Source organism: Prosopis cineraria, unplaced genomic scaffold (assembly GCF_029017545.1).
Source record: "Prosopis cineraria cultivar Desert tree isolate PC_DT_omini unplaced genomic scaffold, ASM2901754v1 PC90, whole genome shotgun sequence".
Classification (NCBI taxonomy): Eukaryota; Viridiplantae; Streptophyta; class Magnoliopsida; order Fabales; family Fabaceae; genus Prosopis; species Prosopis cineraria.
In genome coordinates, this window is record NW_026555417.1 from 43,950 (window position 1) to 58,540 (window position 14,591).

The following is a 14,591-nucleotide window of genomic DNA, read 5'->3' on the forward strand; positions in this document are numbered from 1 at the left end:
ATCTTGATTTTTTATTCCCTGATTTACTAAGCTTGATTATGATAATTAAGTAAGTGATGTGGTGTGTGGTCAGAGGAAAATAATAAGTATTTTTAGTTGAAATTTTAGGTATAATTTAAGCTCAAAGTGAAATTTGATTACTTGGGGACCAAAAAGTAGAAAAACCTCTGTGCCATATACCGCAGAGCGTGTGTGGTGAGCCGCAGTGCATAAGGCCATAAGGCAAGAACTGTCTTCTCTATACCACGTGCTGTAGTGCGTGGGGACAGGCATCACGGTGCACAGTATGAATCTTGCAAAAATAAATCACAAACTGATGTAAAAAATAGAAGGGAAGAAAAGGGAAACGGAGGAAACTCACATTTGCTCTACTAGGGCACGATCTAGGGGAGGATTTAAGAAGGTTTGAAGCTTCAAATCATCAAAGGTAATATTTTTAAATCCTTTTTCTCCTTTTTTCTCTTTCATTTTCTCGAGGATTTGAGTTAGGGTTTGAAAGAAGATAATGATTTCGATCCATATAGGTTATAGGTCTAAACTCATTGACTTAAATAAAGTTAATGGGGGTTGTTTAGATCATTTAAACCTAGTATTAATAATTTTGGTGGTTGTTGGATGGTGAGTTCTATTAATGTCAAAAAATGGACATTAAATCTATCACTATTATGGTTGTTAAGGCATTAATGGCAATGTGAGTATTCAATGAAACTATATAATATTAAGATAGATAATAAACTTAATGGGTAGGCCCAAATATAAATAATATAGGCATTGGGTAATCTAGAAAGGGAGGATTAGAGTTGAAATGTGTGAGATTGGCAATGTTAATGAAAGTTAACTTGGTAAATTATATATTGAACTCTTGGATGCCTATTTGGTTTGAAAATTCAAACTTGGAAGCTATAACACTGAGGGGTAAAACTTTAACCTCTCAAGGGTTTGAGGTAATCAAGGGAACTCTGCTTTGGGTAGTTATGTGTTAATTATAATATGGTGTTAATTTTGTGTTTAGTATGCAAAATTTGACTTGTATAAGTACATCATGCAATGGAACCTTGTGTTTATCTAATCATTTTGATATGCATTAAACATGCTAGTGAGATTTACAAATGACTTTTAAGTTGTACAAGTGATATTCGAGATGAATTGCATGTTTATAATGTGTTTTGAATGAGTAGTTAATAATGAACTTGATAAAAATGAGTAATTGAGATTGAAAAGGATGTGTTTATGTGATATAAGTGAAACTAAGGATTGATGCTCACTTGGATAGAGCGTAGTCGTAAGCCTAACGTGTTGACTCTAACAATGAATAAATGAAAATATAAAAATGAGTGAGCATCATTTATAGCATGATTAGTGGGTGGGTGTTTGCTAAGGGATTGGGAGTAAAGAAAAAATTCATATGGTACTTAGGTTGCCCTTCAATGCATAGGGGATATAGTCTTGTCCCATAATTTATTGAGGGACTGTCTCATAGTTTGTCAAATGATTAGAACCTAACTTTCTCCACCAGTTCAACAAGGAAAATAACTTAGAGTAGGAGACACCTCAAATATTTAAGAGTGGGGGAAGCCATAGTCTGAGAGTGAGTCATATGATCTTTGGCAAGGTTACACCTCATGATTGGTGAGCTTGGATAGTCCAGTTACATGAACAAAGTCCTATTCATTGTTATTAGCCCATGATTTCAATCTAAAGAAATACAAAGGGCATAAGGTTGGTTGATCATTGCCTATGTGAGTATATACGTTTCACATGTTTTGAGTTGTGGCAAGTCATGTGTTGTGGTGGGTCATGATCACATGTGTGAGTGTCTTGTGATTATGTACCTAGTATATGTGAAATGATGTGTTAACTGGATTAATGAATTATAATATGTGTTAAAACATGTTTTGGGTACTTGGTTTCATATGCATGGGTTTGACTTATGATTGATATATAACTACATAGGGTAGGTTTTATCTTAGTTACTGAGTAGCTAGACTCATTTCTTTCATTTAACACTTTACAAGCTCTAGCTCTGGTGCTGAGAGGGACAAAACTTAAGAGGCTAAGAATTAGTACATTCATATTATATGTCTCTAGTTTATATTTATTTTGTGTAATAGAATATGATTACCAATTATAGGTTGCATACCATCATACTTGCACTTTTTTATTGTTGCAATATTTAAGTTGTATTTTGGGCCCTGAGTTATTGTGTATGATATATATATATATATATATATATGTTGATAGGGCTAAAATACTAGTGCAATTGTACGAATGATGTTTTACACATGTTAAAATGGTTTTTGATGCAATGCAATAGAAATTGCCTTCCCCTTTTATTTTTAATACAATGGGGTTGAAGAGTAATTTTATGGTATATAAATTTAAGTACATGTGACGTGTTATACTAATAGTTCTAAGTCTAATGGACATGGTCTAGGTGTTAGGAAATACTTTTGGCACTTGTTTTGGGTTTTGGACACCCTTTATTGTAAAAAATTGTGAAAAGTAATCAAAATGTGTTTAGGTGTTCAACTTCCTGGTGTGACTTGTTTTGAAGTAAAACTTGTGCCATTAGTTAATTTATAAAAAGAGCTTTTCATAAACACTTAGATCACGTGATTCAGATGTCAGACGAAGAATCGAGATGCATCGAAAGTTTCTTAATTTTGCTGTCAAATGACAGCAGAATCTATTGATATTTTTGCACAACACGCCATGGCGCATGGTGCTTGAGCCGTGGCACATGGCACAAAGAGCAAGATGTTGCGGCGCAGTGTGTATAAGCCACAGCACATTGCCCTATTTCACAGCAAATAAGTTGTTCTTTCAATTGTTTTTATTTTTTTCACCCCTCTAAGGTATCTCATGCTTTTGTAACTTATTTTTACTTTGATATATGAGATTATGATTTATTTACATTCATTTTAATTAAGAAAACTTAGGATCCCTTAATTTTGAACTAAAACTTGGTAATCACCTTTATGGATTAATCTTTTGACTACCATTAATTTTATTAGTTAGTTGTGTTTAGTAAAGTGAGATATTACAATTCAAGCCTTGGAGAAGGCTAATGGCATTTAATTTAGATTTTGTGTAATTGGATGCGAAAAGTTGTGTGAAGTTCAATTTCCAAACGGGTGATCCTTTGGAGTGAAACTGGTGTCATTAGCTAGATCTACAAATAATCTTTGTATAGATGCTTAAACCACTCCAATCATCTCCATGTGCTGTCATGACAATGCATTGTGCCACAGTGAAAGCCTTGGCTCTTTGTGCCATGTATCACAACAAGTGAGCAATATGCCGTGGCACATGTGCCCTAATTTAAGGTAAATTGTTGTTTTGCCCTAATTCTTTTTGTTTCCTCATGTTTGGTCCTTATGCTTTGAAATGTGTTTTTGTAGTTTTTAATAATGTTTTGAGCTCAATAAATATTTTATAAAAGGTCTTCAATGGGATCCTAATTTATAATGATTTTACAATTTTATTTTATCCTTAATTTCTATTGTGACTTATTATGCGTGCTGTTATTTTGGTAATGTCAAAGCGAATAATATAAAAAAATGCACTATTCACCTTGATGAATGCCACTTTAACTACACAATTCACTTATTCTCACTTAAGCATAATACTTTAGGTCTAGACCCAAACTAAAACCTAATTTAGACCCAAAATAACACGCATACATAATCCCAGGCCTAATTTTAATCATAATTAAGTGCCTAAGTGATTAATTAACCTCAATAAACTTCATTTACACATGATTCCTCAATTAACACCTCAAACTCATAAAAATTCTAAATTAAATCCCCAATACACATATTCCCTTAAGTCCTCAAACTCAATCAAATACTTGAATAACTTTTATTTTCTCAATTAATTTTTAACTTAAAAATAGAATGTTACATCATTAGTACAGATATTTTTTATTATTAAAAATTAATTATATGTCAATATATTTTTACATAAATTAAGACACTATTGTTCTATAAAATAGAAAAATTCATTCTTTTTTCATGACATATCAAATTGTATGCTTATGTTATTTTAATCAGAATCTCATTTTCATTCCCCCTACAAAAGGAAAAAATTTCTCATGAAAATATTATACAAACCAATTGATTGAAAATCTCTTTCACAAGTTGATATATTGACATGTATTAATTGTTCAATATAGCACCACCCATTACATCATTCCTACTGATCTCGCAATGAGGGATCTCTAGATTCTTTGGTGCAAGATCTTCGTAAATCCTAATTTATGTTTTACAAGAGGTGCATGTTGAAAATAAAATCGAACATATAGGGCCACACATGTATATATTAAAAATGTGTGGCCATTATTTAATTAAGTCTAAATAAAGATAGTCTTAAGTGTGGAATTAGAACTAGAGGTCTTTCTAGAGTATGTTGCTCATATCTTGAGGATATCCTAGTATAGTGGAAGTATATAGTGTTCAATACAACACTATTTTATGCTAAAGTGTATTTTCTGATCAAGAATAAAGTTATTCAGTATTAAGTTATTATGTTCCATTCTATCACATCATATTGTAGTAATGATCTCACTAAAGTAAGGATGACTAGTTAGAAATAGACATGTATAGGTCACATTGCATGTAATTTTCCATGCTACACATCCATGATCTATGACATTGATTGTGTTGGTATATATGACTATTTCTAGGCCTAGTCATTGTGTACTTATGACAAAGGCCTCTTTGATCCTATCTTGATTTAGTCAATGGACTAGATTATTTATACGCTATATATATAATGGCACATATTTCTAAGCTCATAAAAATAAACACATTTTTATCAAGATTTACATATGTGGCCTTGTGGGAGATTGTTGTAAATAAAATCCAACATGTAGGGCCACACATGTATATATTAAAAATGTGTGGCCATTATTTAATTAAGTCTAAATAAAGTGGTCTATTTAGATTAATGTGGCCATTATTTAATTAAGTCAAAATAAAGTGATCTATGTAGATTAAAGTTTTAAGACTTAAGGGTATAATTGTGATGGGATAAATGTGTAGAGACTAATGTGATATTTATGATTTGCTTAGAAGGCCAAATCATAAATATCACAAACTTATTAACTCTATATATAGAGGTTGTGGTCATTGGTTTGGCCAGTTGGAAAGAACATTCTCCAGTCCTCCTTCTTGGAAATATACAGAGTTCCTACCAGTAACAAATCCAAAAAACACACCTTTTCAATCATATAATTGAGTACAAAAACATGGCGATGGATTCAGGTACACTTCCGTGTTTTATCTCTATTCCTGAGTTTTGATATAGGAATAACCTTATGGGTTTATGGAGATTTGATTTTGCCTTTATATTCTTCTACTGATTTTATGAAATCTATCAATTCAATCCTCATCACACGGCTTCACAAAATGCAGTTCTCATTACAAGTGAGAATATGAGAAACCAAGATCTGGCTCGCATGTCAAAGGGATGAGAAAAAGAGGATGGGTAAAATCCAGAATTTTTGTTAGTAGGGTTTTTCTGGGTCACACCCATCATTGATAGATTTGAAACCATGGTTGTAATAAGGCACTAATATATGTTGAAAAGAAGGAAGTTATTGGCTTATCTTCTTATATTTCCTAATCTTCTAATTTTTGTGCGGGTTTGCCTGAAATTAAACCATTGTTGAGTGAAGGATTCAATGTTTGTATCCCCATGTTTAGATGCTGTCCTCAATAATATTCGAAGGATTTTGGTGTCAAGAAATTATCATGGCAAATTAGGGACAAAATTTAAATTACTCCAATCTAATTAATTAGTTTAGTTTGTGGTTAGATTGCAACAAAATCTTCCCTTATACTTTTCTTTGTAAATCGTTTTGATTGCAAAATCATGGTTACTTTCATTGTAGTTTAAAAATAATCCAAGATTCAATGTCAAGATTAGAAGGGCTGTCACGGCCGTGACATTGAATGGCACCGTGGAAAACGATGCAATGTAAAAACCTGACACTAGTACCTTGCAAATTTCCAGGTCCTAAATCAATCTGAGTAAATGATATGATCTTTATAAGATTCATACACATTTAAATGGTATGACCTCATATATAGGTATAGGATGTTAACATATACTAACCCATGTGACACCGTTTTAATACGAGAAATCTAGAAGGATATAGTTTGTCATCAGTACAGAAATTAACATTAAATATGTTAATTTTTAATTCAGTATATTACCAAATTTTTTATTATTAAAAATATTATATTTTTATATGAATTAGGGGCATTATTGTCCAATAAAATAAAAAAATTCATTCTTTTTCATGACACATCAAACAGTAGGTTTATATTTTGCACCGGAAGGAATATATCATTTAATCAAAATCTCATTTCCATTCTCTGTGGAAAGGAACAAAACTCATTTTATTCTAATTTCTCATAAAAATATTTTTGGAGTACTTAATTTAGTGAAAATCTGTACACAAATTTCAATTGCCTTGCAAGTTATAATATTTTTTTTATGATTAAATAAAGGAAAATCGTGGTCGGCCCAAATAGGGATAGCGTCAGTGCAGCCCAAGAAAGGACACTTTCTTGATAATAACATCGTATTAAAAAAGAACATAGCAAACCTTCCTAGCGAAACGACATCATCTGTATCGTGATATTTTGATCTGACAAACAATTCCCAAGAATTTCGTTACTAAAGCTAATGCGGGCTACAAGCGGCAAGTATTCATCATATCAAAGACTGAGAATTGTCATTGAAGAAGCGAATGACGGAATAATGTAAGAAGATTCATGATCAATGGTGGGCCAAGAAAAAAGGAAACTCGTTCATGACCGAGGATATATAGAGGAATATCTGTACCTCAGAAGTTTGAAAGCAATTAATTTCCATTTTAGTGAAAGTTTCCTAGTATATCTGAAACACGGCAAACTGATGATGAGTAACTTACTGAAGAATTCACATTAAAAAAGGAAACAAATCTTCTCCGAATCAGGAAACCAAAGGTAGAATAAGAGTTCGTGTATCAAAATATGTATGTCCATATATAAAGCCCGAGGAAGGAATACTACACACAACTTGTTTTGTATAAAGACCGGCACTGAGAACAGTTCATCTTCTATTCAGCAATACCTTCAAATCTGTAAGCTACTGGAATCCAATTTCTTTATTTCCTTTCCTCTTCTTGTTTTTGACTGGTTAGCACAAATATAAAGCTTCATGTATGTGTTTTTTTCTCAGGTTTCCGTTTCTGTAGTTTTTAATTTATGAGAGCTTTTTTCGACACCTTTTACACGAAAGAAGTTTATATTGATAAAGACAAACAAGTACGAAGCTTTACGGCATCAAAGCCAAAAGGAAGCAAATCTAATAGCATTATAATTAATTAAAGGCTGCTTGTGCTGTCAAATTTGTCAATGGTTCGCTCTACTTGCTCGAATAATTAAATATAATCAAGGATTTATATATGTAATGGCCAGTCAATATCTACTTTTTATTTATTTTATCATTAATACTGTGAAGTGTACCGTTTTGCCCCTGAAACACTGTATATGGGCGAAGTACTAATTAACCTTTTTTTTTTTTTTTGCAGGGCTTTTGTGGACAGAATGATGACACTGATTCAAATTGTTCTTGCCTTGAGTGCTTTAGCAGCAAGCGCAGATGCGTTCATTGCTATTGGTGTTAACTACGGAAGACTAGGAGACAACCTGCCACCTCCGGCCGAGGTTGTCCAACTCTACCAGAAGAACGGCATAACCAAGGTGAGGCTATTTGACCCTGACGCAGCCGTTCTTGACGCCCTCAGAAACACCAACATTGATCTTACTCTCGGCATTCGAAACGAGGATCTGCCAGCCATGGCCGCTAATATCGAAGCCGTGAACAAGTGGTTCGCAACCTACGTAGAACCATACTCTCAGGACATTGTCTTTCGTTTTATTGTCGTCGGAAACGAGGTGGTTCCTGGGAATCTGGCTAACTACGTGCTGGCAGTGATGCAGAATCTTCAAAGCATACTCGATACTTTTCATTTAAGTGGCATTTCTGTGACCACCTCGGTGCCTATCTCTGTCTTGGGGACTTCGTATCCGCCTTCGCTCTCTGTCTTCTCAGACCAATCAAGAGAGGTTATGACTGGGATTCTGGGGTTCCTGTCAGCTCAAGCGAATCCTCTTCTGGTTAATTTGTATCCATATTTTGCATATGCGTCTGACCCTCGAAACATACGGTTGGACTATGCTCAGTTCAATGCGAAGGACGTGGTGGTTCAGGACGGAAGCTTTGGGTATTCCAACATGCTTGATGCTATGATAGATGCGTTTTTCTGGGCGATGGAAAAAGTGGGGGTTGCTGACGTGGACGTTGTGGTGTCTGAGAGTGGCTGGCCTTCTGGTGGTAATGGCGACCTCACAACTGTATCAATGGCTGCTACTTACAATCAGAACTTTGTGAGACGCATTGCTTCCCAGGCAGGAACACCAAAGAGACCTGAAGCTTTCATCGAAGGTTTTGTGTTTGCCATGTTCAATGAGAATCTTAAGCCTGCTGGTGTGGAGCAACATTTCGGACTGTTCTATCCCAACATGCGACCTGTTTATCCAGTTTTCCCTGTTTCGCATTAGAAGTGGCTTCATGATCCTTAATTGTAGTTATAGCAGTAATCATAAGCATTAACTTAGCCCCTAGGTCCTAAAAAATTTTTAATAAAGTACCACATCATTTATAATATTTTTAGTTAAAATACTTCAAATCATTTAAATAAAGTATTATCTGATAATATTTTAATTAATTTTATTTTTATAATAAAATGCATATTTAATTTATTATTTTTTTATATTATCATTCATGTCAAAATAAATTTATTTTTAATGCCATCGTAATGTTGTGCTCTTAATGAATAAATGCCTGACCTACCTAACAATTTCTCTCTAGGCACTAGAGAAAAGTAGGTTACTTTTGGAATTTTATGTGGGAGATCATGATAATTTATTTGATTATTTGATTTTATATAATATATTGATTATGATGACGATGGTGGCTGATAGATACTTCTATTATTTTGTTGAAGGCCTTGTTTGGTTTTACGAAAACATAGTAGGCCCTGGCATTTGAAGATCAGTGGCCCAATCGATAAACAGGAATGATGATTTGGTAGAGCTCGCCGGCTCGCCTTATATTTTTGCACCTCTAAAAGTATTTACCCTTGAGTTTTTTTCATTTAATTTATAATATCTAATTATCGTGATTTATCAAGGTAAGAAATAGCATATGCATCAATAGGCGGGAAACCTCCTCATCGTCAGAACTCAAAGTCTTCTCAAACCTTCTCCAAAAATTTCTACGCAGAAGCCTATCAGGCCCCAAATAAAATGCAGTGGCAATTTCTTTGATTACACGGGCAATTTCCTAGTTTTCTGTCGATCATTCAAACGAAGGGGCAGTCAAAACAAAAGTTGCAAAAAAAAAAAAAGAAAAGAAAAGATAATAACGAAATAGTCGGGACCATTTTTATAATTACCAGTTTCAATATATAAAATATATATATATATATATCCACAAAAGCTGGAGCAAGGGATTGAACCCTTCGACAAGTTTCGTGGATTGCAATCATGCAATAATATAAACAACACCCGAAACAAGAAGAGCAATTAAAGACGCGAGAGTGATTTAGGCCCACTTTCTTGGTTCAAGAAGGGGTAATCTGTGTATCCCACAACAGGATCTTGGGTGTAGAAAGTTTTCCTATTATACTTGTTCAGAGGCGCATTAACCTTGAGCCTGAGGACCAGGTCTGGATTTGATATGTAAAGACGACCAAATGATACGAGGTCAGCATCGCCTTGAGCCACAGCCTCAATTGCCAGGTCCCGAGTGAATCCACCGCTGCACATGAACGTCCCTTGATAAGCCTTCCTCAAGTTCCGCATCAAGTGAGCTTCTTCTTCTTCACTACCAGGCCTGCCTGACTCTGTTTGCCCGTATGCAGTGTATCGAGGTTGTGTCACGTGGAGATAAGTAAGCTTTGAGCCTAACTCTTGTTGGAGCTTGTTGAGCCTCTCAACCACAGCCAATCCAAGCCTGAGTGGGTCAGAGTCCATGGCATCCAGGTGGTCTATTGCTGGTGAGATTCTCACGGCGACTCTGTCGGCTCCGATTGCAGAAACCACTGCTTGGACCACCTCCACTAGGAATCTGCAACGATTTTCCAGTGATCCACCGTATTCATCTGTTCGATCGTTGATTCCATCTTTTAAGAATTGATCGATAAGGTACCCATGAGCCCCATGAATCTCAATTCCATCAAAACCTGTTTTTGTCACATGGCATTGAATCAATGTGTCGGTGCATGAATCAGCCAAAAGGGTCGTTAAAATCAAATGAATCACACTAACTAACAAACGCGTGAGAACTTTATAACATGACTTTTCATTAGTTTAGTGCTCCTTGAAGCCAATAGTATAAGTATGCATTATTAAGCTAAAGGGGGTTAACTTTCCCCAATGTGGACCATACCTCCATGAGCATGAAAAAGACTACATTTTTGACGCGTTAGGTATTATTAAGCCTTTAATTAAAAAGATGCATTATTCATAATCACTCAATGGACCATATGATGAAGAAAGTATATATTTTTAGTCCCCAACCAAATAATAACTAGCTAAAACGATAGACTAGGGCGACCATTACTGTTGGGAATGACAATTTACAAGCGAAGGAGTTCTTATATGTGAGTTTATAATTAAAACTAAACCGAAGGGAAACCAACCTGCTCGAATAGCGTTTACTGCTGCTTGCCGGTAATGCTGCACGATGTCTGGTATTTCATAAGTTTTCAGGGCTCGAGGCTCTGGATACACGCCATATGACCCGTCTGGCAAGAGAATTCTCCACCTCGCTGATATGGGTTTGCTAGTGGACGATATAGGCGGGGCCCCTCTGGGCTGATAAACTGTTTCACAAGTACAAAGGCCAAAACGAGGATAAGTCCTGACTCCTCCTAACTAATAAAGATAAATATGAAATATCATCAAGACGTCAAACCAGAGTTTGGCAAAATCAATCAAGCACATTTAAAATCCAATTTCAACCTATTTATTAGAATAATTTCATAAAATATCTACCATATTTATAACATGTTAATATGGGATTTGAATCCCATAATTTGCACCACAACTAAAGTATTATACACAAAAAAATGGGCCCCACTAAAAATGAGGTCCCCTTCTAAGTCTATCTCTCTTCACTTTTAAGTGCACTTCAATGGATCAAAATCAGTTAAAATGGGATACGTGTGTTTATAACTTGTTTAGTCCATTTAAATGCTAGCTAGCAACTTGAATAAATACGAATATCCAAGAGATTCGATCAGGTAGCTACCCCCTGTAAGAGATTCAGTCCAAAGTAGCACCTTCTAAACTCTTTTGCCTATTCTCTACTCACAAAATCTCTTCCGCCTCATTTGCAGTTGGAGAAAAGATCAAATTTGAATTATTCTTTTTAACCATTTTATGATTAAGAATCGAGTGTAAACAAGGGAGGCTGCCCATATTAAGGTCACATACTAGCCACCCCTTATGATGTATGATAGATCTGGTAAGATCTAGAATATGTAAGCTTTGTGCTTTGGACAAAGCCTACGTAAACTATTCAAATCTTATGAGTAGTACAGCTTTAGACAAATTTTGCATGATATTTAGAATATTAGATGCACAGATTTGGTAAGATCTATATAAAACACAAACACTTAACTCATGTGAGACACAATAGATACTCATACTAGACAAGAAAGACATTATGTGACAATTTCAAATCACAAGGGGATATTTGAAATTATGCCATATCACTCTTTCTGTGTCGATGCCATATCCTATATCTATACGTTAGTATACATACTTCCCAGAATAATACAGATTCAAACATAATGGGCAGAGATCATAAAATAGCAATTACCTATGTGAGAAGCTCGACCAACATGCCAGAGTTGGCAAAAGAAAACGCTTCCTTTGGCATGGACAGCGTCCACTATCTTCCTCCATGCCCCAACCTGCTCTTCTGAATATATGCCAGGTACATGCGGAAATCTGCATAGTTAAGTCGCTTAATATGATATAATGATGTAACTTTTTTATATAAAAAGGTAACGTTATCCTTCTGTTTTTCCAATGATTAAATTTTGCTCTTTTACGGCACTTTCAACTAATTTTAAAGTCAAATTTATGAATCTTGTGACTGAAGTGAAATGTCAGGTTTGAGTAGTAAAATATTAAGTTTTGTGTAAATTGTTGGAGGAATGATCGATCTGAAAGAAAGGTTAAACTGATCCTTTTAAAGAAGCTGGAACACAATATTTTTCTTCTTTAAAACTGAGAGGACTGAAGTAAGATTTTGAAGAAAATACATAACACTTCTTTAAACTTAGCCTTGCTCACAAATAGTGCCTGAACTCTTGACACCAATAAAAAAATATTATTATATCTAATTTATTTTCAATGGCACTACTAAATCATTTATCACATGTCAAATGAATATATCAATGCAATGTGCTCCTGGCTGCTAAATGATAAATTTAAGGTAGCAAAATAAGTTATTACTTATTACTAGTGAACCTGGCTAGTGACTAGTGGGTGGGAGGAAGGGACTGACTACTTTTTGTTTTTTTTTTTGAAAACAAATATATAATTCCTAAACTTTATTTTAATTATCCATTCAGACAATTCAGTCATTTCAATTTACTGAATTAATAAATTATAAAGATTGCATTGTTTCAAGTAGAAAAAAATTATAAGAATTATCTATTTGTAGTTAAAAAACTATTGGAGGAATCAATTTAGAACTAAATTGAAATTGATAATTCATTCTAATTGATATTGATAGTGTAAAAAAAATTGAGATTAAAAGTTACAGCTTGGTTTTTACCCCTTATAGTTGTTAAAAAACTAAAACAAACAGGACAGCTGAGAGCCAAAGTTCGTGCGGGTGACACCGATACCTAACATAACCCACTATAAAGGTGCGGTTCCACACCGAACAAAAGCCTGCCACGTGTCTATCATCATCTCATTGGACACCATTTTTGACCAGTATTCATTCATCATTCATTCCACTACCAGCGAACAGTCCTGAATTAAGACCTCGAAAAGGGCACAAAATTACAAGGATTACCCTGGCGCCGTGGGGGAGATCAAGGTGCCTTCGCTTATGAGGAAGCCCCCCGGAGTTGACCTCTGCGTGTAGTACTCCGCCATCGCTGGCTGCGGAATCCAGTTCAAAGCCCTGCATCTGGTCATCGGCGCTAGCACCACCCTGCCCAATCCCACCAACACCAACTCGGTAAATTTCTCACAAATCCATAGCCAATTTCGTCACTGGCAAATCCATCCGCTCTCGATCTCTCTCCCCTATTCCCGAAAAATCAGAGCAATCCTGAAAATAGAGAGAGAAAGAAGGAAGCAAGAAGTGAGACCTGTGAGAGAGATTGAATTTGGACATCTTGTAAGGAGAGAAGAGGGCGGCTCTTCCTTGCGTCGTAGTCTCCGCCATTGTTCAGTGTGTCGGAGCTCTGATCCTCCGCTGCTGTTTACAGTGGCTAGTCAATGATCCCTTATTCGCTTCTCTAATTCAGCCACCAGAGATGTAGAACACTTCTCGCTTGAGTGATCTCAATTCTCAGATATAACTCCTGCAAGGGACCTACTTTTGACATGTATATGACGCGTACCCGCGGACGCAGGAAGAAGTTTGTTAGTGCTCGGCACGTGATAAATTTTCAGCCCAAAGCACCAAGTGCGAACAGCGAAGCGATTATCATGTAGTAATGCGTAATTTAATAATATTGTTTTGGAATTAAAATGGGATTGGTGGCTTTGGCTTTCAAAACGAGCGCGGATAATTACATGATTAGCTATGATTTGTTCTTCTTTTTTTTTTCGGTGAGGTTTAAGAATTTGGACGGTGAAGACGGAGAGCGTGGAAAGAAATCAACGCAGAGGTGGACCCCGGCTGGTGGTAGTGGTGGTGGCGTGATGCTGATGAGCATGTCTATATTATAGCATTATATTCACGTGTCCCGTGAGGTTGCGTTTCGTGAAAATCGTGAGGCTCACGTGATTCTGAAATTAACGAGCATTTTGGTCCTCAGCTTTGAAGCACTTCCTAGTTCCCACGTGCCAATGGTAATTAGTTTTAATTTGATCTTGGCGGTAAATTTTTCTGGTTTATCATAAAATTATTAACAGTTTATGTATTGAAATGAAAATCTGCCTCTATATTACTCTATAGAACCAAATTGAAAGGATTAAGGAGTCATCATCTGCTATAACCTTTGGTGAAGGATATCCATTTGCTAGCTCTGTTCTCTGGGTATGTATGTCACTGCCAATGTTTCGCAAGACTACATAGCCTTTTTCTTCCTCCTTTTACTTCAGACTTTTATTACATACTTATGTTGTGGAATGCTTAGTTACTAATATTATGTTATTGATATTTTTATAGTATTTCAAAAGTATCAAATTTCAATCAAAGGAGACAGCATATGCGAGAACAAAATTGTTTTAAATTTTCAAGAAACAAATGTTATCCTAATAATTTTCAATTATTGA

General features: G+C 35.3%; 2 protein-coding genes across 2 annotated transcripts; one reads left to right on the forward strand and one right to left on the reverse strand.

The window, feature by feature from the left end:
- The first annotated feature begins 6,693 nt into the window (after nucleotides 1-6,693).
- Nucleotides 6,694-8,615, forward strand: LOC129295330 (probable glucan endo-1,3-beta-glucosidase BG4). Its single transcript, XM_054933848.1, has 2 exons — nucleotides 6,694-6,770; nucleotides 7,583-8,615. The coding sequence occupies exons 1-2, from the start codon at nucleotides 6,694-6,696 to the stop codon at nucleotides 8,613-8,615; spliced, it is 1,110 nt and encodes a 369-aa protein (XP_054789823.1).
- An 863-nt stretch (nucleotides 8,616-9,478) lies between these two features.
- Nucleotides 9,479-13,687, reverse strand: LOC129295327 (12-oxophytodienoate reductase 3-like). Its single transcript, XM_054933841.1, has 5 exons — nucleotides 13,457-13,687; nucleotides 13,156-13,296; nucleotides 11,944-12,074; nucleotides 10,760-10,942; nucleotides 9,479-10,300 (listed from the first exon to the last, which is right to left on the reverse strand). Exons 1-5 carry the CDS (start codon nucleotides 13,531-13,533, stop codon nucleotides 9,642-9,644), a joined length of 1,191 nt encoding a protein of 396 aa, XP_054789816.1. The 5' UTR covers nucleotides 13,534-13,687; the 3' UTR covers nucleotides 9,479-9,641.
- Between the last annotated feature and the right edge of the window lie 904 nt (nucleotides 13,688-14,591).

Coding starts and splice junctions, on each gene's coding strand:
- LOC129295330 (XM_054933848.1), top strand. CDS start 6,694: ATGCGGGCTACAAGCGGCAAGTATTCATCATATCAAAGACTGAGAATT. Junction 6,771..7,582: donor GAAGCGAATGACGGAATAAT/GTAAGAAGATTC, acceptor TTTTTTTTGCAG/GGCTTTTGTGGACAGAATGA.
- LOC129295327 (XM_054933841.1), bottom strand. CDS start 13,533: ATGGCGGAGACTACGACGCAAGGAAGAGCCGCCCTCTTCTCTCCTTAC. Junction 13,297..13,456: donor AAATTCAATCTCTCTCACAG/GTCTCACTTCTT, acceptor GGGATTGGGCAG/GGTGGTGCTAGCGCCGATGA. Junction 12,075..13,155: donor ATCTCCCCCACGGCGCCAGG/GTAATCCTTGTA, acceptor TTAACTATGCAG/ATTTCCGCATGTACCTGGCA.